The 27,918-nt window shown below is 43.0% G+C and overlaps 1 protein-coding gene across 9 annotated transcripts in view; it reads left to right on the forward strand.

Annotated features, from left to right (window-relative positions):
• osbpl8 (oxysterol binding protein like 8) overlaps positions 1–27,918 on the forward strand; it is a 169,847-nt gene that overhangs the window by 50,685 nt on the left and 91,244 nt on the right. For 4 of the 9 annotated variants that reach the window (XM_033037977.1, XM_033037978.1, XM_033037980.1 and 1 more), the window contains one exon: positions 20,974–21,010. The exons of 2 other annotated variants lie outside the window; for them this stretch is intronic. In XM_033037977.1, the coding sequence (XP_032893868.1) occupies positions 20,974–21,010 (37 nt within the window). Of the gene's footprint in view, positions 1–5,444; positions 5,498–5,756; positions 5,790–11,352; positions 11,362–15,910; positions 15,921–20,973; positions 21,011–27,918 lie in introns of those variants that run through there. 3 more of the 9 variants (XM_033037986.1, XM_033037979.1, XM_033037981.1) reach the window with 3 other exon arrangements.

Consider the following 27,918-nt stretch of genomic DNA (forward strand, 5'->3'; position numbering starts at 1 on the left):
CAGTGACTCCTACACATTCCTCACTGTGATGGAAAGGCGGAAAATAAAGTTCCAAGTCCTTCCCTTGTTGTTGTTCTTGGTCGTGGGCCTCGAGCTCCCCGTTGACGGGACGGCCTTGGACTCCCGTACTGGCGGCGTTCGGGCCCTCGCGTCTGAGGCTTTCAGCTCCCGCATCAGGAGGGTATCAGTACTCACCCGTGCCCCGGGCGACAACCTCACGTCGGGGTGGATTCGCTTCTGTGGCGTTGGAGCTCCCGACTAGCCTCCCCCGAGACTGTGAGCCCTTGATGGTAAGTCCGCAGTCCGCGGTGGGAGCGATCCCAGGCAAGGGATCCGCTCCGATGGTAAGTACGCGCCCGTCCGCGCGTCTGGGCTCACGACAGTACGAGGCGGCTTCCAGCTCCAGCGATGGTAGGCCGCAGAGCCCGGAGAATGTGATCCGAAAATTGATCACATCTCCGGGAAGGTAAGATCTTGAAAAAAAAACATTTTCCGTCTCCCCCCCCCTCCCCCACATAAAACACACCAGAAGAACATTAAACACAAACTTTAAACAAACGCTATAAATAACAAAAAGGATGAGAAAATGAACAGACTGCCGGCATGTAGGATGTACCTTTAGAAAGGAGATGAGGAGGAATTTATTTTCTCAGAGGGTGGTGTATCTGTGGAATTCATTGCCACTGACGGCCTAATCTGGTTCAATGACATATGAGCATCATTGAATGAGTCTGCAAAGTCTTGGAGCTCAGCCTCTGAGCCTGCTCACCTGCAGGCTTTGTCACTTGCGGAAGCTGGGTGTTTAGTTTAGATTATTAAAGGTTTGGACATGCTAGAGGCAGGAAACATGTTCCCGATGTTGGGGAGAGTCCAGCACCAGGGGTCACAGTTTAAGAATAAGGGGTAGGCCACTTAGAACGGAGAAGAGGAAACACTTTTCTCACAGAGTTGTGAGTCTGTGGAATTCTCTGCCTCAGGGGCAGTGGACGTTGGTTCTCTGGATACTTCAAGAGAGAGCTAGATAGGGCTCTTAAAGATAGTGGAGTCGGGGAATATGGTGAGAAGGCAGAAACGGGGGGTGATGATTCAGCCATGATCACATTGAATTGTGGTGCCGGCTCGAAGGGCCGAATGGCCTACTCCTGCACTAGTGTCTATTGAATGCAAAAGTGAGATAACGTAGAACTAATGTGAATGGGTGATCGATAGTCGGTATGGTCTGGTGGGCGGTAGGGTTTGTTTCCACGCTGTATCTTTCAATTAATTTAATCGAAGAATCCTTGTTTGTTTGCTTGTTTGAGAGAAGGTGTAGCATTTAAGTTTGAAAAATTAAGAAGAGGATTGAAGTGCTGACATGTATTGCTTGAGCCAATGCTGCACAGGGCTTAGATCTGTGGTTGAGCCATGGGTCAGAGGCACAGCTTCTATGCCGTTGTGTAGTGGGTGAGGAATGTAGATAAATGCCATAGGGCAGCCAAATTTGAGAAGAATTCTAAGCATTCCTCGTTGGTTGGCGGAGTCGATGTATTTTGTGAGATTGAAAAAGGACATGCAAGGATGGGCAACCCCCAGCTTTTTCGTGTCATTATTGCATGGTAAAATCATACAATGGGCTGAATTTGCACCCTGAGTAAAGAAAGAACTATTTGACCGCTGGAAGGAAAGGGCTGAGGAAGATCCTTGTGATGACTTTCCCCATGGCACACAGCAGAGAGCCCCTCTGCCAATATCACAGTCAGATTTGTGCCATTTTGGGAGGGAGGAGATTGTAATAACTGTCTCTCTGAGACCACACTCTCTGCTCGTCTTCCCAGATTTGGGTGATGAAGTTGTGTATTTAAGACTGTTATAAAGAAGAGCATTAGGCCATCTGTCCTTTTGATCTCGCTCTACTGTTTAATAAGATTGTGATTTTTGCTGTACTATCTGCATGACCCTGATTGGTCACCAAGGTTGTGAACACATTACTTTGATAAAAATCTACAAGAGTAAACATTATTTAAATGTTTCAGTAACTCGTTGTGAACTGCAATGGTGACAATGTGGCAGGAAGGTCATGTTTTTTGTGGTATCTCATCCGGTCTTTTCAGTTAACTTATTGGTAATGCAGCAGAGGATGGAAGAAGCCGGTGGTTCATATGGTTCCGTGTAATGAGGCACTATAAATGAGAACTCATAGCATCAATGGAAAACTTTGAGATATAATTAGTGACATCGGAAGAACAGTAAAAGACTATCGGGTGCTTGACTGAAGGCTGGAAGCAAATTACAAACAGATAATAAATGTCTTACTTAGATTACATGAGATGAAAAATTCCAAATAAAATTGCATGTCAGAATGGGAGAGGCTTGACATCTGCTGTAACTGCAAATGTAATTATACAGCTGAAAGCAAAAAGCTTGTCAAAGATTAAGACAATTACAGGAGAGTTGTAACAAGCACAGAGTTTGAGAGAAATGTACAGTAGCAAAGCTTAAATAAATTTCTGAAGAGAACATAAATGTAATGTAGATTGGATGCTTGGCAGAAGTGCTCAGTGTTACTGAGTTGTAGAAAAAGGGATTTTGTGTTTCTTATCTGTCATTGTTGATCATTGAGCTCTCAGGATCATGTTGAATTTGTATAAGAACGCTCTGCGGCTCATTGTGAACATAGTTTCCTGAAACTATATAGAAAGTTTATAAAGACAGCAGGGTGGATAAGGTGGAACTAAAGTGAAGCACTGCAGATGCTGGAAACAAGGACCAAATGCTTGAGATTTTTGAGGAAATGACTTGGTGCTTCAGATAGTTAAAGGACTGGGGTGCAATTAATCAGTTTGAGTATTCAAGGCCAATTTAGAATATGCAGGAAAATAAATCAAATTTCAGTTGAGAAGAATTAAATGAGGGAGTATAAGTAAGGGTAGAAATGTTGGATTGAGAAGAAGACCATTTGGAAACATGGTGCATGCACCAGTAAAAATATACCTATTTATTCTGCATTTACATCTCTCTTCAAGTGCTCATCCTGAGACCCGTTACATATACTGAGGGTTGGATTGCACACTACCCATTTAGCAATGTGTTCCCGATTCTCATCTATGTTTCCCGATTTATCAACCAATCCTTCCATCAATTAACTTAAATTAGCTGAATTCTCTGTTTTCCAGTTATCAAACTCTCTGCCAAGAGACACACGAGTCCTTCTGTTGATCTTGGCTGAGCTCATGATCTAGACAGCTCAGTTCAATTATGCCTTCGGGTTCCTTTGTTTCAAATAAGTCAAATCAAACCGGTCACTCCTGCCTCATAACTGTAATTCTTCTGGTAACATCATCATGAATTGTTTTTGCAGCCTTTCTTATGCCATCACCCTCCTCTGTAGTGCTCTGCATAGCACTCCAGCGTTGATCTGATGAGCATTTTATCCAACTTTAGTTGACTTTTCTACCCCTATATTTTGTGCCTCAGTTCATTAAAGACTAGTACCAATTATTGCTTCTTATCATCTTATCTGCATAACCCACTACTGTGAAGAATCCGTAGACAGGCATTCCAAGATCCATTCGAGTGCACTTCTTCATTTTAGTTTAGAGAATAGGTATGGAAACAGGCACTTCGCCCAAACGCTGACCATTTATCGCCTATTCATACGAGTTCCATGTTATCCCATTTTCGCATCAACTCCCTACCATTAGGAGCAATTTACAGAGGCCGATTAACCTACAAACCCCCTCATCTTTGGGATGTGTGTGAGAAAACCAGTGCAACCGGGGAAATCGCACGCACAGGGAGAACATGCAAACTCCACACGGACAGCACCGAAGTCAAGATCGAACCCAGATCTCTGGCGCAGTCAGGTAGCAGCTCTACCAGCTGTGACTCTGTGTCGCTCTAACATTGCAGCATTTATCGTGTATTCTCTCGGCTCGTTATGACCTAATCCATGAGCCTTGCAGGTCAGAGAAAATGCCTCTTGGAGGAAGAACGTGGCAGCACTGCACACAGACACATCTGTTCACATGCCCTTGGAATGGAGGGAGTGTGATGAAGGAAGGACTTAGTTGTGATGGCCAATCCAATCAATGGATATCAAATCTTATTGCTCCGCAGTATCCATCCCCTCAGTCTGAGATTGGCCTCAGCTATTAAGCAATTATTTTGTCAACACTGATAAAGTAGCTTAAAATGAAAGACAAACATCTGTGGAAACACTTAGACATGGAAATAGACCCTTTGGTCCACCTTGTCCATACTGACCAATTGGAATACTGGGCTAGTCACATTTGCCTACATTTGACCCATGTCCCTCTAAACCCTTCGGTCCATATATCTGTCCAAATGTCTTCCGAAGGTCAAATTTCTACATTCAATGGGGAAAAGGGTGTTCATGCAACAGAAAATCACCGAATGGATGGTTCAAGGAACACAAACCCTTCATAGTATGGGGTTACCTGTAGTAGAAGATGAATTTTTTGAATTATTTTATTATACAGGATAAAAAGCCTGGGCTCTCTGTTGGAAGATACTCATGTCTATGAATCTCTCTATGGTTTTAAGGTTCAATTTATTTTAAATAATTATTTACTGCTTTTAAAAGTTTCCTCAATCTGGAAGCTAGGTAATGCAAACTGCAGAGTTACAGTTGATCTCGGTCGATTATTGAGAGACTGTTGCAAACGTGGAATTGGACAGGTTAGATCAGTGATGAATTTGATTGATTGATTGATTGATTTGATTGATTGAAAGATACAGCATAGAAACAGGCTCTTTGGTCCACCATGTCCATGCCGACCATCGATCACATATTCACACTAGTTCTATGCTATCCCACTTTGTCATCAACTCCCGACACATTAGTGGCAATTTACGCAGGCTAATTAAACCACAAACCGGCAGGTCTTTGAAATGTGGGAGGAAACCAGAGCACCCATAGAAAACCCAAGTGGTCACAGGGAGAACATGCAAACTCTACATAGACAGCATCCGAGCCCATGATTGAACCCGGAGGCAGTAGCTCAACGAGCTGTGTCACTGTGGAACAGCAGTAAGGGTCCATAAGGTCTAATCCTTTTTTTTTTTTTGTTCTTATGAGTTCTACACTAATATAATCTAAGAATGTGGAATATTCTATGTATTTCACAATAATTTCAACATCAAAGTGTTTCCATTCAGACCATGTTAAATTACAAAACATTAGTGTGGTTCAAAGGTTGTAAGAAGATAATAGAACATTTAATGTAAAACAATTGCCTGGACTATATCTTTAATTTGAAACGATTAATGGTATTTATTACATAGACATATAATAAAGAAACACTGATGAATTTAGTGTTTTCATATCTGCTTTAGTCAATGACATTGTTTCATCCCTTTGAAAAATATTCTGAATTCCGTTGCATAAAAAGGTAATTCCTTTGTTGTGATTGTTTTAAAAACCTTACATTTTGTTAATCTTTTAGATGAGGCTAAAAAAGCATGTGGCAGATTTCCAATTCAATCGCAGAGTGCTGAGGTAAGGAGACTAGGCATTAAGACTTGTAGTAAGTCCATATATTGCCATTGATCAGGTCTGAAAGTGTTCAAGGAAATTGTAAGATGACTATTCAATGTGAATATGTAATCTGATAAAACTGAGGTCAGTGGATCGACGGGTGCGGTGGCGAAGAGTCTGAAAGTGAAGAGAGGATTTAGCTGTTTGTATATGGAACTAAAACTGCCAGTAAATCTTTACAAAAAATGACATAAATTGGCAGGTGAGGTGCTTATTTTGAAAAACACAAAGAGTTATGGAACAAAAATCACTGGTAAGCATAAGCTAATTAATACCTGGGATTTTTAGTTCACCATTAATGTGAAATAATAGAGCTCTTTATTAACATGTTATGATCTTCTAACAGATGACTGAATGCATATCGGAAACTTGTTGGATTTTTGTTTTCTACAGGATAGACTCGTTGACATAACACAGAATTAATGCTGAGCTTTAAGACTCCAGCCGAGGGATTTGAATGATAACACAAAAGCGTCTTGGCTATTGTAAAAATTGCCAAGGCAAGTTTAATTCCAGATTTAGTTGATATGTTAACATATATTGAACCCGCCTAATAGGGATCAAATCATCCATCATATTTTAAAACGCTTGATATCATGTTTCAGAGTACTGTATGGCCAAATGTGCTGGCTGAGTTTTCTCAGCACTGGATTGTGTAGAGTTACAGAAATGTATGACACCCAAGGTGGTCATTTGGCCCATTTTGTCCCTGCTGGCCAAAAATGTTCTAATTTATTTTCAAAACCCCTCTCAACTTCTAATTACTTGACATCTTTGTACCATTATGTTGTGCAAAATATATATTTTTCTTTACCTCTGTCCAGACCCTTCATAACCCCTTGGTTCCCAGGATATCAGATTCAACAATGCAACAATCATAGCAAAAGGATTTGAGTATAGGAGCAGGGAGGTTCTACTGCAGTTGTACAGGGTCTTGGTGAGACCACACCTGGAGTATTGCGTACAGTTTTGGTCTCCAAATCTGAGGAAGGACATTATTGCCATAGAGGGAGTACAGAGAAGGTTCACCAGACTGATTCCTGGGATGTCAGGACTGTCTTATGAAGAAAGACTGGATAGACTTGGTTTATACTCTCTAGAATTTTGGAGATTGAGAGGGGATCTTATAGAAACTTACAACATTCTTAAGGGGTTGGACAGGCTAGATGCAGGAAGATTGTTCTCGATGTTGGGGAAGTCCAGGACAAGGGGTCACAGCTTAAGGATAAGGGGGAAATCCTTTAAAACCGAGATGAGAAAACTTTTTTCACACAGAGAGTGGTGAATCTCTGGAACTCTCTGCCACAGAGGGTAGTTGAGGCCAGTTCATTGGCTATATTTAAGAGGGAGTTAGATGTGGCCCTTGTGGCTAAAGGGATCAGAGGGTATGGAGAGAAGGCAGGTACGGGATACTGAGTTGGATGATCAGCCATGATCATATTGAATGGCGGTGCAAGCTCGAAGGGCCAAATGGCCTCCTCCTGCACCTAATTTCTATGTTTCTATGTTTCTATTCCATGCAACCTAGGACCTGCCCAGTTATTATCCACTGTAGGCAAGGATTCACTGATTGTCCACAAATACTAGATTGCCCTTGACGAGTGGGGTCAATGATATTCAGACCCCCCCGTAAAAACTTTGTTGCCTTGTCACTAATCTAAGCTGACACTTGAGTAGTTTTATAAAATAAACTGACAAGAAGATTGGCCAAGCAAGATTCGTAATTGTAGAGTTTGTGCATTGTCTGCCAGGTTGTGTTAATGCATCATTTAAAGATACTTGACGTCTCCTTGCAAGGAGAGGTCAAATCGTTAAATAGAATTGTCCTTGGGAACATTTAATAATTGATCTCTTCCTGCCATTATGATGCACTGGTACTGAATCTAATGGGCAGTACAGGAACTTCAGCCGGGACTAATCACGTTTCATTTTATACCTCTGAATTACACTGTTTTTATGTTGTCGTGGAATTTGATATTTTTCCTCCTGGTTTTCTAATTTCCACTTTGTAGTATGGTTACATAGACTGACATTAACTATCCAACACTACCTTGTCTTACTTCCTGCTGATCAGTGAGTTCTGACAGGACATTTGCTTTTGTAGTCTTCAATCATCTTCTCGGTCCCTGACAACAAGTACTTCCTTCACGCTGGGAACTCAACCTGACGAAACTAGAAAACACACAGTGCAGGAGTCACTTGGCGGTTCCGGCAGCCTCTCTGCAGAATGTCCGTGACGTTTTGGGCGGGTCTAGCCATGTTTTCCAGAGATGCTGCCTGATCCGCTGAGTTGATCCAGCCCTGTTTTTTAATGGTAAATCGGCATATGCAGTTCTTTGTATCCCCAGGGTAACTTGAAGTAGGTTATAATGGCTCTCCCTCTAGCCCAGGTGAGATCAGCCAATAGAAGCTGTAATTGCACCTGGAGCACTGTTCAGCTGCATGCAATGATGTAAACCACATAAATCACAATGATGTTTTGGAGTTTGAGTGAACAAGAAGGACTGCTTTCCATTATTACAGCATACCTCACAGAAACAATGCAATACAGAGTGGTGCTAAGAAGAGGGATGAAGCAGGAGGAAGAATACATTTACATACTGATGCTGACAAAGAAGTGTAATTGAAGAAGAGGATCTTTTGAATTAAAGGGAGAGGTGACGAGAATAGAGCTGCAGGAGTTGTTCAGGAGCCTGGCGACTGAAGAATGCAAACTCTGCAGAAGAGCAAGCGTGTGAATTGGTGAATAATGAATAAGGACCTGTGGTGGTGGTGCAACACCTGGTTGAGGAATGCAATGTGATGTATTAGGCACCTCTATGGAGAAGTTCTAAAATCCACTCACTTGGGTACATTAAAACCATTATTTAGAGAACATCATCCTATGTAGAAGAACAATTTGGCAGCAGCATGTTTATTAATTTGCACCTTATTGTGGTGATGTGCTTGATTAAAATAACATTTGAAGAAAGCAATGGCAAAGGTTTAAGATTTGTTGTTGGTGGAGGAAAGGCAGTGAGGTACAGTCAATACAGGCGCTCCCCGGCTTACATAATGGGTGAGTTACATAAACACGCACTTAAGTAAGCAATTCTTTAAGGCCACTGCTTTATTTCTAAGTTGTGCAACTCGGTTCAACTTCAAATTTCTTCAGAACTTAAATGGGTTTGTGCACCTCTACATTCTTATTAGGGTAGCACAGTAGAGCTGCTGCCTTACCGCGCCAGAGACCCAGGTTCAATCCTGACCTCAGCTGCTGTCTGCGTGGAGTTTGCATGTTAACTGCAACTGTGTCCAGACACAGCTCCTTAAGGACCATGTTGGGGAACTGGAGCAGCAGCTGGATGACCTGTGGTCCATCTGGGACAACGAAAGCTTCCTGGACAGAACCTACATTCAGGTCGTCACTCCAAGAGTGCAGTGGTGCGATGGGTGGAGACGGAAAGAAATGGGATGAAGCAAGTGCAGGAGACCTTGGTGGAAGTATCTCTTGCAAACAGGTACACCCTCTTGGGAGCTGTTGGGGCAGACGACGCTTCCAGTCCGAGTGATGGACAGGTCTGTGGCTCGAATCTTAGCGCTGAGACTCGACCAGACCAATACCAGGCAGAGCCGTAGTGGTGGATAACTCCATTGTCCGAGGTAAAAGGAGGATAGAAGCAAAAGGTAGAAGGGAGATAAGAAAAACTAACCTGAAAGTTTTGTGCCTTAATGTGAGGAGCATTCGAAATAAGGTGGATGAATTGAATGCGCAGTTAGTAGTTAAGGGATATGATATAGTTGGAATTACGGAAACATGGCTCCAAGGCTGGAAGCTAAACATGCAGGGTTATTCAATATTCAAGAAGAATAGACAGAAAGGTAGAGGAGGTGGGGTGGCATTGCTTGTTAAAGAGGAGATTCATGCAATAGCAAGAGAGACAGTATCTTGAATGCTGTAGAATCAGTTTGGGTAGAACTGCGAAATAGACCACCAAACAGCAGTAGGGAGGTTGGGGACAGCATCAAGCAGGAAATTAGGGATGTGTGTAGCAACGGTACAATAGTTAACATGGGTGACTTTCATCTACATATAGATTGGGCCAAACAAATTGGTAACAGTGCTGAGGAGGAGGATTTCCTGGAATGTGTACAGGATGGGTTTTTAAACCAATATGTAGAGGAACCGACTAGACGGCAGGCCATCCTGGACTGGATATTGTGTAATGAGGAAGGATTAGTTAGCGATCTTGTTGTGCAAGGTCCCATGGGCAACAGTGACCATAATATGGTGGAATTCTGAATTAGTATGGCGAGTGACACGGTTAATTCAGAGACTGAACTTGAATAAAGGAGACTTTGAAGGTATGAGATGGGAATTGTCTAGGATAGACTAGCAAATTGTGCATCCCAGTTTGGCGAAAAAATAAAACTGGGAAGGCAGCTCAACCATGGCTGACGAGAGGTCAAGGATAGTGCTAAAGCCATGGAAAAGGCATATAAATTGGTCAGAAGAAGCAGCAAACCAGAAGACTGGGAGAAATTTAGAACTCAACAGAGGAGAACAAAGTTTAATTAAGAGGGGGGGAAAAAGAGCATGAAAGAAAGCTTGCGGGGAATATCAAAACTGTTGTAAAAGTTTCTAAAAGAAAAAGAAGACGAATGTAGGTCCTTTACAGTCAGAGACCGGTGGATTTATAATGGGGAAACAAGGAAATGGCAGTACAATAAAGGACAACTTTGGATCTGTCTTCACTAATGAAGACACAAGCAATCTCCTGGAAATACTAGGGGACCGAGGATCTAGTGGGAGGGAGGAACTGAAGGGAATCCACATTTAGTCAGAAAATGGTGTTAGGTAAACTGTTGGGATTGAAGGCAGATAAATCCCCATGGCCTGATGGTCTGCATCCCAGAGTACTCCAGGAGATGGCCCTAAAAATCGTGGATGCATTGATGATCATTTCCAATGTTCTCTCGACTCTGGATCATTTCCTGTGGGCTGGAGGGTACCCAATGTAACTCCACTTTTTAAGAAAGGATGGAGAGAGAAAACGGGGAACTATAGACCAGTTAGCCTAACATTGGTAGTGGGAAGTTGCTAGAGTCGATTATTAAAGATGTGACAGCAGCGCCTTTGGAAAGCAGACAGGATCGGTCACAGTCAGCTTGGATTTATGAAGGGGTAATCATGCTTGACTAGCCTTTTGGAATTTTTTGAGGATGTAACAAGTAGAATGGATCAGGGAGAGCCAGTGGATGTGGTGTGTCTGAAACTTTCAAAAATCCTTTGACAAGGTCCCACACAAGAGATTAGTGTGCTAAATTAAAGCACGTGATATTGGGGGTTAGAATACTTGACATGGATAGAGAACTGGTGGCAGACAGGAAGCAAAGGTAGGAATTAACGGGGTCATTTCAAAATGGCAGGCAGTGGATATTGGGGTACGGCAAGGCTCGGTGCTGGGACCCCCAGTGCTTACAATATATATTAACGATTTAGACGTGGGAATTAAATGTAACATCTCTAAGTTTGCGGATGACACAAAAGCTGTGAGCTGTGAGGTGGATGCTATGAGGCTGCAGAGTGACCTGGACAGGTTGGGTGAGTGGGCAGAAGCATGGCAGGTGCATTATAATGTGGATAGATGTGAGGTTATCCACTTTGGTGGCAAGAACAGGTAGGCAGATTATGATCTGAATGTTGTCAGATTAGGAGAAGGGAAGGTGCAATGAGACCTGGGTGTGTTGTACATCAGTCACTGAAAGTAAGCATGCAGGCGCAGCAGGCAGTGAAGAAAGCTAATGGCATGTTGGCCTTCATTGCGAGAGATGAGAGAATATGAGTTTAGGAGCAAGGAGGTCCTACTGCAGTTATACAAGGGCCCTGGTGAGACCACACCTGGAGTATTGTGTGCCATTTTTACTCCTAATTTGAGGAAGGACATTATTGCTATTTAGGTAGTGCAGCATATATTCACCAGGTTAATTCCTGGGATGGTGGGACTGACATATGATGAAAGAATGGGTCGACTGAGCTTGTATTCGCTGGAATTTAGAAGGATGAGAGGGCATCTTATAGAATCATATATATTCTTAGAGGATTGGACAGGGTAGGTGCAGGAAAAATGTTCCCGATGTTGGGGGAGTCCAGAACCAGGGGTCACAGTTTAAGAATAAGGGGTAGGCCATTTAGGACTGAGATGAAGAAAAACTTTTTCACCCAGAGAGTTGTGAATCTGTGGGATTCTCTACCACAGAAGGCAGTGGAGGCCAATTAATTGACTGGATGTTTTCAAGAGAGAGTTAGATTTAGCTCTTAGGGCTCAGGGAATCAAGGGATATGGGGGGGAAAAGCCATAACGGGGTACTGATTTTGGATGATCAGCCATGATCATATTGAATGATGGTGCTGGCTCGAAGGGCCAAATGGCCTACTCCTGCACCTGTTTCAATGTCTCTATGTTTTCCTGTGACCACGTGGGCATCCTCTGGGTGCTCTGGCTACTTCCCACATCCCAAAACCTTGTGGTTTTATAGGTTAATTGGCTGCTGTAAATTGCCCCTTGTGGGTAAAGAGCGGATGCAAAAGTGGGATAACATAGAACTAGTATGAACGGGTGATCGATGGTCGGCGTGGATTCAGTGGGCTGAAGGGTCTGTTTCTATGCTGGATCGTTCGATCAATCTGTATCTTTAATCAATTAAAAATTTCTTCAAGGCCTAAGTTGAATCCTGTGCCTTTGTATTCCACCCATTGTAGTTTTCTTTCTCACTCCCTGTGCAACATAACCTTAAAAGACCTTCCATTTGCTGTGCAACTCAGCACAGAACCCTTTAGAGTTGTTGAGTCACACAGCAAGCAAGTAGATCCTCCTGCACACTGATTCAGTGCTAACCATCAACAACCTATTACATGAAACATATACTAATTCCTCTTTATTATTCACAATTTCCCATAAGTGGTTCGGGTGGCACAGTGGTGGAGTTACTGCCTTACAGCGCCAAAGACTCAGGTTTGATCCTGACCATAGGTAATACATTTACTTTCACCCTGTGACCACATGGATTTTTTCAGAGTGCTCTGGTATCCTCCCACACTTCAAAGACGTCCAGGTTCATAGGTTAAATGGCAATTCTGTAAATTGCTCATAGTGCGTAGGATTGTGAAACTGGAATAAAATAGAACTAGTGTAGGGTGATCGTTGGTCGTCGTGAACTCGGATGGGTGAAGAGCCTGTTTCGCACTGTATCTCTAAATTAAACTGAACTCTATCATTTTGCCTATACATTAGGCCAATTTATAGTGGCCAGTCCATACACCCGAGAAAGCACACATAAGAACATTCAAACCCACACAGACAGTACCAAGATTCAACTTAAAACCCGTTTTCCTGGATCCGTGACGCCACAAAATGTACTAATTGTGCAGTAGCCAGCTCATGAAACTTTTTTTTTGTACTTTAAGTCCATTTGAAAATATCCTATTCCAGACATTTCCTTTGTTGCCCTCACGATTCTTGTTTCTGGATGACTGCCAGACACACAGACGCAGAAGTTACATTTCTTGTGTTCTTCTATATTTAGTATCTTCTGCATTCCACTTCTAGCACGGTTTTGTTGCAAGCTTTAGATCCTGTACATTGTCTTATTTTAATTGAGGGGAAATTATTTAGCAATATGATGCAAATAATAATAAATGCCCTGCCTATAAAAACACTGGTTTAAAAAGGCTGCACAGTTTTATATGTTTAATTACACCGTGGCTAGTGTGTGAGCAAGTTGGCAATACTTATCTTCTGCATGCACCTGTACTTTAGTTGGTTACTTTAGTTGCAATTAAAAGTTTCTTGCGGTGGGAAGGAACAGATTAGTTCTTGGCCTGTCACCAAGTGATTAACCGCAGTCAGTCTGGGTTTGGAGATAGCCTTGGTTTAATTTTGGAAGAAACATTCATATTTAAACCCCAGCGAACTTTCAGCCGTGTGCATTTGGTTACAATTTCCTGGTAACTGCACTGAGTTCTTGATGTGTGTAATGAACTTGATGTGATCCTAATTCCACCGTAAACATCTGAACACAGTTCTTAAATGTTAGGTGATAGAAAGCTGATCAGTGTAACGGATGACTTTGTGATCTCACACTGGAAAAAACTTTTGTGGGTTACATTTTGTGGTTTACTCCCAACATTTTGTGTCTATCTTTGGTATAAACCAGCATCTGCAGTCCTTTTTATTCAAAATATGTTATGTCTTCACCATAAAAATATTCACCCAACAATATTTAGAAGACAATAATTATTTGGAATGATGAATAAATGTACAACTGGTGATTTTTTCCCCTTTATTATATAAAATGTACATTCTTTCAGGAATTCCGATCTCTTAACTAACAATTACATTTTGAGTGGTATTGTGAATTTAAAAAATCCATTATCAAATTAATTATGTCAAATTTAAGTGATTTTTAATTCTGATTATATGTTTTACATACAGTTGAAGAATGGCTGACAAGACTTCCAGGGCCTAGCAAACTCATCACACTGTTTGATATATTTGAGTTCATCTTGAGAGAGTATTTTTGCACTCAGCTGTTTTCCTGTTTTCTAGATTTGGGAATAAATGAGGGTGGGTGAGCAATGATTACCTGGTCTGGTTAGTGAGGGGAATTTTTACTCGAAATTAACTCTCCTTGGTTTTCATGCGATTATTCTGGTAGATGCAAATTCAAATTTAATTTGCTCTGCTAAGGCACAAGGTTAAATGTATCTGAAAATTTTTCTTTAAGTCTCCATTTCAGCTCTCCTCACAAAGAGCTTCACGGACAATGTAGTTTGGGGTCAGATATTGCAAAGGGGGCTGCTATCGATTTGCTGTTTCTTTTCCTTTGATCAGCCACTGTTTGTAAGAGGAAATGCAGGCTCATGAACTGTATGGAGGAATAGACCAAAATTATGAAAGTTGTATTGCACAGGGATTGCACAGTGGCGCAGGTGGTAGAATTGCTGCCTTACAGCACCAGACACCCAGGTTCGATCCTTATTACCGGAGCTGTCCGTACAGAGTTTGTATGTTTACCCCATGACCACGTGGGATTTCGCCGGAAGCTCCAGTTTCCTCCCACACTCCATGGACATACAAGTTTGTCGGTTAATTGGCTTCAGTAAAGATTTAAACTGTCCTTAGTGTGTGGGATAGAGCAAGTGCATGGGAATCGCTGGTTGGTACGGACTCAGGGGCCAAAGGGCCTGTTTTTTATGCTGTAACTAAACTAAACTAGTCAACAAATAACTAACAAACTAACAGAGGGTACACAAAAATGCTGGAGAAACTCAGTGGGTGCAGCAGCATCTATGGAGCGAAGGACCTATGGACCTTCCACGGGTCTGAAGAAGGGTTTTGGCCCGAAACGTTGCCTATTTCCTTCGCTCCATAGATGTTGCTGCACCTGCTGAGTTTCTCCAGCATTTTTGTGTACCTTCGATTTTCCAGCATCTGCAGTTCCTTCTTAAACAAACTAACAGAGATGAGTTAAAGGGGTGAACAGTAAATGCAAATGCAAATATTAAAGTCATTCAACCAGAGTCCCTAATGTGGAACTATACTATGTTATGGGAATGAGACATCAATCCAGACACTACAGCTGATAATGCCTCACCAGCATGTGGGGAATTCTAGCAATTGAGCACATTTATCTCCAGTAAGGAAGTTCTATGGTATTTATACATAGTTATTAAAAGGTGAAGAACGTTGCAATAAATACATTTTTAATTCAGTAGCATGGAGCATAAAACAAACTACTGGAGGGACACAGTGGGATGAGCAGCATCTACTACAATTCAATTTATTGTCATTTGGACCCCTTGAGGTCCAAACGAAATGCCGTTTCTGCAGCCATACATTACAAACAAATAGACCCAAGACACAACATAATTTACATAAACATCCATCACATCGCTGTGATGGAAGGCCAAAACAACTTATCTCTCCACTGCACTCTCCCCCCCGATGTCAGAGTCAAAGTCAAAGCCCCGGCGTGCGCTCGCTCGCAAACTCCCGCGGCCATTCTAAGCCGCGCGGGGCGGTGCTGTAAGGCCCCGCTCCAGGAGCTCTTCAACCCCGCAACTCGGGCCGGAGAAGTCGCCGTTGCGGGAGCCGTGAAAAGCGGACTCCCTCCAGGGACCCGCGGGCTCCCGGTGTCGCCGTCCGCCAAACCCGCAGTTGCAGCCACCGAAACTCCAGAGGTCTGGCCGCAGCAGCGTCCACCACAGCTCCACCGCTCTGGACTCGGCCAGCTCCGCGACGGTGAGGTGAGTAGTCGGCACCAGAGTCCCCGGTCTTCCTGTTGGAGGCCGCTCCTCGTTGCAGCCCCAACGACAACGGAGACCCGACAAAGAAAAGATCGGGTCTCCCGTGCAGGGAGAGATTTAAAAGTTACCCCCAACCCCCCCCACCACCCCCACCCCCCCACACACATACCCCAACAAAAATAACAAAAACTACATAAAAAACATAGACATAAATAATAAAAACGCAGACGGACTGCAGAGGCCGCTGCTGACGAGAGTCGCGCCGCCCATCTGTGGAAGGAATGGAATTGTCCATGTTTCGGGTCAAGACCCTGCATCAGGATAATTGTAATTCAGTTTGAGTACTGTTGTAGTTTTTGTTGCACAAAAACAAGCATCAATGTTGGGGCTCTGAAATACAATCAGGAAATGCTGGTAATGTACAACAGGTCAGGCAGCATCAGCAGAAATATTTTTGCTTGGTTATTTCAGGTTTAGGTTTAGATTTATTATTGTCACATGTACCAAAGTACTGTGAGAAGCTTTGTTTTGCATGCTATCCAAAACGATCAGGTAATACTGCACCTAAAAACAATCGTCAAACTCGAGGACAAGGGGAAGATACGGAGTGCAGAATATGGTTTTCAGCATTGTAGTAGGGTAGAGGTGAATCGGCCAGTACCCTAGTTTATGGAAGGACGGTATCCTAGCTCATGATTCAGCCAGCGAGCCCCTTTCATCTGTAGTTTTATTCCTGATGAACATCTCAGTTCTGTTTGTTACTTAAGCTGCGGCTCATAGAGCTGATCTTAAATCTCTTTTCCCTGCATCTGTCCTGCAGACCTAGAGAAATTAGATTGGTTTGGTAATTGGTTTGAAAACTACAATGGGAGCTTGGAATCTAAACATTGATGGGTGTAATTTAAAGGTGCACTACTGGTGCAATGTCTGATGTTGATACAGAACCTCGGCATAAGATTGGCCATCCATAAGGCACTTCTTCTGTGGTAGGAAATTCACACAGTCCGAAAGATCCACTTTCATTCCCAGATATATTCAATAAAATGTTTCCCTCTGAGTAAAGCTTCTGTTTTAAAGTTTTGAGTTACTTGAAGTCGATATAGATTCGTGCAGCACGGAACAGGCCCTTCAGCCCAACTTGTCCATGCCAGCCAAGATACCCATCTCAGCTAGTCCCATTTGCTCGCCTTTGGCCCATAGCTTTCTAAACCTTTCCTGTCTATGTACCTGTTGAAGTGCCTTTTAAATATGGGTATTGTACCTGCCTCAATTATTTCCTATGGCAATGAGTTCCACAGATTAACCACCCTCTGACTAAAGGGTGTAGGATAGTGCAAGTGCATGGGGATCGCTGGTCGGCACGGACTCGGTGCACCAACCACCCTTTGACAGAAAAAAGCGTCTCTTCAGATTCCCATTAAATCTTTCCTCTCCTTAGTTCATGGAGTTGTTGTCGCCAATCATGCCCATCATTGCAAAAAGAGAAGACAGAAAGGTTATAATTTTGTTGATTGTTGAATTAAGAAAAATTTAAGAACAGTTTTAGATGCTTTGCAATTGAGTTGGAAAATAGTAGGTTAATCCTACCTTGAAACATTAGATTTGTTCCTCCACTGAATCTATATGTAGATCCACCATTTAATGTTTTTTTATATTTGATTTGTAGTGTGCACTGTATTTTACTTATGTTATAGCATCGATATTCCTTTTCATAATCTCAGGATGCTCCAAAGTGCATCACAGCTGTTGAATTGCAATTATCGCAATTTTATAGGGAAATTCACAAGCAACTGGAAGATAACCAGATAATGGGATTTTGCTGTTTTTTGTAGACAAGGCAAGGAGAGAAGGTACACAAAATTGCTGGAGAAACTCAGCGGGTGCAGCAGCATCTATGGAGCGAAGGAAATAGGCGACGTTTCGGGCCGAAACCCTTCTTCAGACTGAGAGAGCTCCTTTTCATGCAAAACAAGCTTTCTGCACATCTGACTTTGTTGTTAATTTAAGGACAAACTTCCTTTTGTACTTTCAAATCTGATTGTACAGAGGATTTGAGAAATAGAATGCATTAATATGGGATGTTGTCTCAGGGCTGTGTGGGCATCCTTTGCTTGTCCTGTTTAATCCCAGTTGATCACTTGGAATTGGTAGTAGCTACATTATTTGGATCACTATTTGGAAGGTAGGACTGGTGGACATACAAAAACATTTGGAGATTTGTACAAGCTATTTCACAGCGGGTGCAATGTTCGATGACACAGAGTGGTGGGTGCCTGGAAAGGTGGTGGTAGAGGCAGATCAGAGACTTTTAGATAGATGCATGGATATGTAGGGAATGGAAGGCTGTGGATCATGTGCAGATTTCAATTATACTTTATTGTCACATGTACAGTACCCAGGTACAGTGAAATGCTTTGTTTTGCATGCAACTTAGTAAAAGCATGCAGCAGACCTCACCTATGCAGTACACAAGAGTGGCCGCATTTCTGGCACCAACAAAGTTTATCTTGGCATCATGTTCGACGCAGCTTTGAGCTTTGTGGGCTGAAGTGTCTGATGCTGTGCTGTACTGTTCTGTTTCATTTATTTCATCTCTGAGATTGAATTTTCCTGTCCAAGTTTTCATGTTACAGTTGTACAGGACATTGGTGAGGCCACATTTTGAGAATTGTGATCAGTTTTTGTTCACCCTGTTATAGGAAAGATATTGTCAAGCTGGAAAGAGTGCATAGAAGATTCAAGAGGATGTTGCCAGGACTCGAGGGCCTGGACAATAGGCAATGGTAGAGCAAGCTACGATGTTATTCCTTGGAGCATGGGAGGATGAGGGGTGATCTTAGATAGGGTAAATGCACAGAGTATTTTAACCAAGGACACAGGTTTAAGGTGAAGGGGGTAAGATTTAATATGAACCTGAGGTGCAACTTTTCCGCTCAGAGGGTGGTGGGTATATGGAGCGAGCTGTCAGGAGATAGTTGAGACAGGTACTATCACAACATTGTGGAGATGGAGCATATTGGTTGGCGTGGGAAAATTTGGCAGAGGAGCCTGTTTCCATGCTGTTTGACTCTATGACTGTAAGATCATAAACAGGAAGTTTTTCCAAAGTTATCCACCTCTCTGCTCCATTTGCAAATATTTATTTACGTAGAAATTTCCTGTTGAAAAATTAGAACATAACAAATGTTAGAACGGGCGTAATTGGTGCAAACAAGTCAGCCTCAAGAGAGCACAACTAATAGTATATAGAAATTAATACTCAAGCTAACCAACCATTCACACACATTTCGCACAGCATGATTACGATCATCTGATTGTGAAAGCTGGTGAAATTATAATATGACATGCACTGATCTTATAAAAATGCAATTGAGGACTTAGAAAATACAAGGTACATCTCTAAATATATCAAGGAAAGTTAATCTCGTCACTGTAAATACCAGAAAAATAGCGTGTTAAATTTTATGATCATTTCAAATTGGTGCGATTGCTAGTTTTGTGTGTTCAGATTTTTTATCGCAGAGGTACAGCAGCAGTAGATTTGCTACCTCAGTGCCTAGGGTTTAATCCTGGCCTTGGGTGCTGTCTGTACGGAGTTTGTACGTTCTCCCTGTGACCACGTGAGTTTTCTCCGGGTGCTCTGGTTTCCTCCCACACTCTAAAGTCCACAGGTTTGTAGGTTGAGGACTGCAGTAGCGGTGACTGCGGAGGCCTCAATAGGCCCGACTATGGGTGAACAGGGGACGGGTCTGGACTTTTGATGCCTTCCGCCACAGTGGGAACCATTGTGGGGGGATGTTTTTATGTTTATTGTTAAATTCTTTGATGTTGTGTCTTATCTTTATTTGTGTGCTGCAATGGCAAGTCAAATTTCACTACACCAATTGGTGTATGTGATAATAAATGTCCTTTGTCCTTTGTTAATTGGCTTTGGTAAAAATGGTAAATTGTCCCTAGTGTGTAGAACAATGCTAGTGTACGGGGTGATTGCTGGTCGGTATGGACTAGGTGGGCCGAAGGGCATGTTTCTGCGCCGTATCTCTAAAGCCTAAAGTAAAGTCTAAAGGTAAAGCCACCAAAATGAGTGGAGCAAGAATTAATAGCCGGGCGCAAAAAAATCTTGAAATGTTAATCATGACATTTGCATGTAAGACAGAATTGCACCCAAGTGTCAGCTTCCTTTGACACACGTTTTCCTTTTCTTTTCCCTGAACAGCTGATGGCATGTGCTAGGATGTGCAAATGCTCCTCCCCTGCCCCCCTCTCCTTCCAGCAGTACCTCTTTCATGAATGGGTCTGGAGCTCCAGGCAATTTGTTGTCAGAACAAAACTGCTCCTAGTGTTTCTTAACAAGCAATCCTTTGAGGTCAAGGATGACTAGCTTCCACTCATGGAGAGGAAGATGCCTCTGTATGAATGCCTCATAGCATGGATGGGCGGGGTGTAACCAACTGCTACACAATCTTGACCAAATGAAATCTTGATCCTAACCCAATGCTCGGTAGGATACAAAGTCATTTCAGAAGAAATCTTAATTGTTCAGTATTTCAATCTCTCTCTCTTTGTGTTCATTTTCTCTTATCTCTCATGGGATCTGGCAGCCACAGCTAATGTTTTAGTGGAACAGAGTAAGCAGCATTTTTAAAACTTGCTTCTAAGTTGGACTAATGGATATTGATCTAACTGAGAACATTTCGACTGAATCTTTTGTGCTCAGTTAAAGCATAGCTGAATATGGAGATTATTGCACAATGTTTTGTTCATGGTCTGATTTGTATCTTAGGCAGTTGTTAAATAATGCAAAACTCAGATGAGTGCTTTATCATTTACAACTGCTCTTTGTGTCAATACCACTTCAAATTCAGATTCAGAAGGACCAACTCCTGATATTGGTAGAAATTTCAGTTCTCGTCTTGTTAGACCTTTTAACTGATCAGAAACAGATTTTTTCTCATAGAATTTTTGAGCACTATTCATGTGATGGACTTGAATATGTTAAATAGGAAAACATTTTTGCTTGAAGATGTTCATGCATCCAACTTATTGCCAACTGTACTAACTCATTTTACTTTGTCTCCCCTCCCATGTTTCTAACTTTCCCTCTGCTGGACCTGCTGCTAACATTGTACATGTTCCAATGCACCAACAGCATCATGGAGAAATCAGAGACTTGCAGGGATTAGCAAGTAAGTGTCTTTCATTCAGTAAAACTATCACTGGTGAGTTCTGCTGGTTTTCTTTTTGGTGTGCAGTTTTTTTATAAGTAATTTATTTTTTATAGCTGATAAATTAAAAGCCAGTCTGTGCATCTTGAGCTGGTGAGAATAAAGTTACTGTTCGCTATCAAAGGACTTCTTCTTGGTATGTGGTCTTTGCTTCCAGAGGAGCTTAAGTAAATTAGTGAAATACTGTGTAAAATGAGAATTTTATATGAAGCTTGGAGGAAATAAAAATAGAAAATGGAGGAATATTAAACGGGCTACATTTAGATCAGTCATGATTAAATGGTGTAGGCACGATCAGGGCTCTCACAACTTTTTTTCACTGTTGGCAACCGAGGCAGCTTTTTAGGTTGCCAAATGACAGTTTAGGTGGTCATTTAAGACGGCTTGCATGACGTGTGCGATAATGTGCTCGGAAAAAGTGGCGGCGCTGTTGAACGGCTGCGGCTCGCCTGCAGTCAGTCTGTCTTTACTTTTTTTTTTTTGGTTTGTCTTGTTTTAGTCAAATTTTAGTTATTAGGCTGTGTTATGTGTGGGGGGGGCTGAAACATTTTTTGTCTCTCCCTTCGGGGTAATGCGACTCTTCTTGTCGTATCCCCCTTCTCTGCCTCCGTCTGCGCTGAGGCCTAATGGCGGAGCTGGCGGCCTCCAACTGCGACCGACCTCGAGGCTCCGGAAACAGAGCCAGCCAGGACTCACCAGCTCGAGGCTGGCCATCTTCAAGCTGCGGTGGCGGTCCGGCGGCAGCGGCCCGGCTCGGGGCTGAGACGGCGCACCGGCTGCAGCGGCACGACGCGGGGCTGAGACGGTGCTCCGGTGAGGGCGGCCCGGCTCGGGGCTGAGACGGCGCTCCGGTGAGGGCGGCACGACGCGGGGCTGAGACGGCGTTCCGGTGAGGGCGGCCCGGCTCGGGGCTGAGAAGGCGTTCCGGTGAGGGCGGCCTGACTCGGGGCTGAGATGGTGCTCCGGTGGCTGAGGCGGCGTTCTGGCGGCAGCGACCTGAATCCGGGGCTCGGCCGCGGGCCAGTGGACGACATCGTCGGGAGCTTGCAGGTCACAGGCTGGTGCCTGTTTTCCGGAGCTCCCGCAGCAACAGCTGCGTCCGCTGGACTGGAGGGCGGCAGCTTCGACCACCCCGAGCCGCGGAGCTTGAACCGGCCCGTTCGCGGAGCTCGATTGAGCTGCAGGACTGACTACCATCGCCCGGTGGGGTATCGCCTCAGCGCAGAGGGAGAATGAGGAAGGAAGAGACAGTAACTTTAAGATTTTGCCTCCATCACAGTGAGGAGGTGCCTGGTGAACTCACTGTGGTGAATGTTAATTTGTGTTTATTGTGTGTTTTGTTGTTTATTATTATATGTATGGCTGCAGGCAACGACATTTCATTCAGACCAAAAGGTCTGAATGACAAATAATGGATCTAATCTAATCTAATGTAATCGAAGTGCGTAGTTACCAGTTGGAATTGTGCTCAATTAAGCATTCACATATTATCTGCTTCAAATAAAGTCACAAACTAAACATATTCACCAATCAAGACATGATATATACCACAATGACATGCAGCAAAATTATAATACAGTATATCAACTATTTTTACACGTTGCAATGAATGCAATTTCTATTATTTCTTTCCACTTCCAAACAAAAATGTGATTGGATTATTCAGCGTATGATCAACCTGTGTCAATAAATCCTGGACCATGGTAACATATGCTTAACCATGCACACTACAGATTGATGCTAGCATGTTTTCTGTGAAGGACCGAAAATTATCATGACAAGACCATAGCATGGGTCTTTTCCTCTTGAATCTTCAATCATCAATCTCTGTTGCACCCAGTCACAGCAAGGTAAGTTGATAAAGAATTGAATCGATCTGTTTGACACCTTTGAAGGTAGACACAGTAACAACATCAAGAGGGGGAAAATAGATACATAATATATCCCTTCTGCTAAAGAAGAAATAAAGAGAATGGAAGTGTACATTGATTTTCTTTTTTTCTTGTAAAATACTTGTTATTGTATTATTATTACCTGACCAGACCTATATCGTACTTTTGTATGTACATAGTACCTCTTTTACTCTGTGCCCACTAAGAAGATGAGTCATGGAAGTAGGTGACTATATTGAATCAATCATGGAACTTGGCAAGTGAGATTGACCAGAAGGGTAATAAAATTGGCAGAAGTGTTTTTTGGGTTTTTTTTTGTGGTGGTGGGGGGGGGGGGGGGAATATATCAACCTTAAATGAACAGAAACATTATATTTGTGAGAACTTGTGTAACTTTTCTGCTTGATATTTAAACCATCTCCTGAAAAGCAAAGTAAAGACAGCTGTTCAAATACATGTAAAGTCACTTTAATTGTCATCTGAGCAGAGCATCCTCCTCATCAGACTTGTCACTGTCAGGGTGAGGTCCCGAGGCAGATGCTGCAGCTGGGTCTTCTCCCGTGTTAGGCCTCCTTGCCCTCATCCCTCCTGCATGCCACAAGCTGATGGCTGGCCCTTGGATCAAAGTCCTTGATGTTACTGGCATGCAGCATGATGAGGAGCTGGTCCGTCACCTGGTCGTCCTGGAGGGAACTTCTGATGGTGGTCTTCAGCTGCTTCAGCCGGTTGAAGCCTCGCTCAGCCTCAGCTGAACTTGCCGGTATGGTAAGGACGAGGTCAAGGAGAGTGCAGATGTTGGGTAGCTCTTCTGGTGTGGGACTTCAGGAACACCATACTGTATCACAACAACCCTTTCAGCAACATGGCTGTTACTTGGCACTACACTGGAGCATTAGGGGAAGCTTCGATGCCCAAATTTCTTGGGGGTTTTTTGATGATAAACTGGGGGAGAACTGGTAAGCGAGAGACAGAGTCGCAGAGACAGACAGAGAGAGACAGAGAACGAGCAGAGACAGTGATAGACGGAGATGGAGATGGAGACAGAGATAAAGAAAGACAGAGACAGAAAGACAGGGAGAGAGACAGGTACATGGATAGATCAGGTTTGGAGGGATATGGACCAAATGCAGACTGGTGGCTTTGCAGTTTCTCTCCCCCTCCCGTGGGGTGAAGGATTTAAAGGCTTTTCCCACTTGGGCGACATTTTCGGCTCCAGCCTGAAAAGAGGCTGTCGCGTCGTGGTCAGGTCCTGACGCGTCGTGACGCATGTAGCGACGTGCGGTGTCTCCCTGTCGCCCCAGGATTTTGGAATGTTCACAATCCAGGGGCGACATTTGGGTGTCTCATCATGTCGGGCACCTTGCTTCAAAATGGGTGGTGGGTATTTAGACTCAGTGGCCGGAGCAGGTGGGGGGCACTGGTACATTAATAGCATTGCCTGTACCCAGTTGAAAAACCCGCTGCCTCTGGGGGTTTGGAGAGACCATTGGAAGAGAGATCTGCCTTTGGGACAACTCGTGGCCTACAGTTTAGTTCCCATGCAGAATATTGGGGGTTTTAGTCCAACCCCTGAGGTTCCTGTGTCACATTTAGTTCGGAGATACAGTGCCCTTTGGCCCACCGAGTCCTCACCGACCAGCGATCCCCCGCACACTATCCCACACACGCTAGGGACAATTTATAAATACCAAGCCTATCAACCTAGAGTTAGAGTAAGGGTTACCTCCCGCACTCCAAAGGTTTGTATAAATTGTCCCTAGCGTGTGTGGGGTAGTGTGCGAGGGATCGCTGCTCACAGCCTGGGTCCACAAATGGAGTAGTCGAGGAAAGTGGGGGGGGGTGTGGAGAAGGGAGGGAGAGGGGGAAAAGGGGATGTGAGGGGAGTGGGGGGGAAGTGGAAAAGGGGAAGAAGAGTAGAGCGGGGAGAAGGGAGGAAGAAGGGGGAAGGGAAGAAGCGGCTCAGGTGCTCAACACCGCTGCAAATTGTTCTGTTGCTGTTGTTCCCTTAAAAGGGCTGTCAGAGCGTCAGTGACTGACGTCCTTTAAAACCGTCACTGACGCTCCGCAGTCGCCGAAAAAAAATGGCAAAGTGGGACAGGCCCATTAAGGTAACAACAGCAACAGAACAATTTGCAGCGGTGTCGAGCGCCAACCCGCTGCCTGAGCCGCTGGATCACAAACAAACAGCAACTCCACAGGGCAAGGCAGGGAACAAGGATAAGGCAGGAGCTCTCTGAGAAATGGCGGCACAGTTTGCATCAGGCCGTCCGCCGTCCACATCAGCCAAGCTTTCCTTCGCTTGCCAAGCCGGGCAAAATGACTGGACTTTTAGTTTGCCTGGGCGGGACTTTAGGTGGCCATTGGCACCCGGGCAATCATTAATTTCGATGGTCCGAAGGACCTAATTCTTCTCTGATATCTTTTAGTTCATGTTATCTGTGGAGGGAGATTCTGACTGGGAAGAAAATTCCTCTGCTCTGGTGCAGAGTGGTGTGTAGTTTCAAAAGGGAGATTATTGCTGAGGATACAGTTATGGTTAGACATGCCAATAATTCACAAGTGATTATGAATGAGAAGGGATTTTTACATGGAAGCAGAGGTTTTGGAGCAAGAGGAAAGAGTTAGTTCAGAGGACGAGGAGGGCTAAAAATGGGCTGGAAATTTCCAGTGGCAAAGGGTTGTTCAATGCAGTAACTGAATAAGGCCCAGAGAGTTTGAACAATAGGTGATTGGAGTGGCAATATTGAAGTTGTTTTAACATGGTATGGATGCTAGTTATGACGAGAGATACCAAAATGTGACTTTATCAGTATCATACTGCTGTGCAATTTTAAGCAGGGAAAATTGTGTGAAATAGCCAAGCAGCAGGCTTCAGTCAAGGATTAGCTACCAACACCTGTGAACTGGGCTCAAAGCCAGGAAATTCCATTCACAATCCAAGAGGTGGGTTTCGTTATTTTTTTAAGTAGTGGAGATACATAGAAACATAGAAAATAGGTGCAGGGCGAGGCCATTTGGCCCTTCGAGCCAGCACCGCCATTTATTGTGATCATGGCTGATCATCCCCAATCAATAACCTGTGCCTGCCGTGCATGCTTCATAAGCACTTTACCAAAAGAACATATTAAAAATGAGGTGACCAGTACTGAAAAGCGGCATGAATCTTATGATTAGAGGAAATTCTTAAATCTGATAGTTGAGAGAAGGGAAGAAACATCACTTGGTTCATGCACAAAACCTTCTTGAGAGCAAGAAGAAAACGTAAAGCCTTTGTGAAGGTACAATGCAAAAGATTACTGGAGTCGATTAAGTGACAAAATTAGAGGGGAGAATATCCAGCTGGATTTGAAGCTGGAAAACAAGGGAAAACAGGAAGAGACAAGTTTTATTGTGGGAGGATGTAGTTGTGGGCACGGTTCATATTAATAATTGGTATATGAATTAAGAGATATTAACAATTATATTTGCAGAAGAAAACACTAATAAAAAGTATAGTTGAACATTTTAAACAAAAATTGAAGGAAGCTGCTAGTTTATTGATGAATTTGTTTAAAATGTGTCAGATGGAATTTGGGCAGAAAGTGGTCTTGGTGATGTGGGAGAGCTAGGGGATTTGTGGATCTGTGTTAATTTTTTCTGTTTGTAGAACCAGTAGAAGTCCATATTTTATCTCTACATTGACCCTTAAATTTTCTATGCAATAATGATTCTATATAAAATCTTAACTTCATGTTGTATATGCATGGTATCACACTAACAATGATATACAAAGGGTGCAATTCAGTTCAATTGGAGTCTGCCCGATGTGAGAAAATGCAAAAAGTGTGTCTATTTTGGTTAAACAGCTATATTAGAATTGTTTGAAGGTGACAAAAAGATTTGACTCCACAAAAAAAATAAGCACTCGTTAATTAAAAGCCAACAAGTTAAGGGCCATAGATTAGATGTAATAGAAAGGAACTGTAGATGGTGGTTTATACCAAAGATAAACACAAAGGCCCGTATTCTACTAATTTTTAAAAACCCAACAGCAGGTTTAACTCTGCAATTTAGACTCGACAGTGGGTTTAAATCCCTCATATTTAGACTAAAGTCAAAGTTGTCTTTCTACTAATCGCCAAAGCTTAGACTGACCTTAGACTAGAGTATAACTTGCCGCAAAATTTAGACTCAGCAGGGGGCAGGTTTAAGGAAGGTTTAAGCTCGCTACGGAGAGAAAAAATGGCCGTTCATGTTGAATTCTATAATGTATTGAGTCTTTTTTTATTTTTTTATTTTATAGTGATATATGGTAATCAACATTTTCTCAGAAAAAAAAACTTTTAATGTCAGTTAAACAGAAGAAATAGAAAATAGGACATTTTTAAAAGAGAAATTCTTTCATTGTCTATGTAGGAACTTTCCAACTAATGCATGGTGATGATGCAGGTTTATCACAGCCATCTATGTCACGTATAGTCCAGGAGGTGCCATCCCACATAGCCCAATGGAGAAGAACCTATATCTCCTTCCCATCAACTCCCCAGCAAGTTCATGACACACAAAATGCTTTATACCAGTATTGCCTCTTTCCTGCCGTGAAAGGGGCAATTGATTGCACACATGTCCCAATCAGAAGTCCAGGTGGGGACCTTGCTCAGATGTTTGTCAATCAGAAGGGCAGATGTTCTGTGAATGTACAGGTAAATGTAAATGTTAAAATCATTTTATTTCTGAGAAATATTGACTGAAATCCTTTCGAAGATTTCTGAATTCGTGGTTTTACATGAGAAAATGTAGTTGTCCAAAACAAAATAAATGTCATAGCACCTTTCTTTCTCGATAATTGTAATTTTATCAGCTAATAACGCCAGGAGCAATTCTTTCTCGCTGGCGTCCCAGTTTCCTTTCTGCTGTTTCTTTTTGTCAGCCATGTTGAAGTTGTCGTCTGCTCGTGCTTCTGCTTCTGCTATTGCATTGCTCGTGTGCAGTTCAAGC

This window comes from Amblyraja radiata, chromosome 19 (genome assembly GCF_010909765.2).
Source record: "Amblyraja radiata isolate CabotCenter1 chromosome 19, sAmbRad1.1.pri, whole genome shotgun sequence".
Taxonomy (NCBI): Eukaryota; Metazoa; Chordata; class Chondrichthyes; order Rajiformes; family Rajidae; genus Amblyraja; species Amblyraja radiata.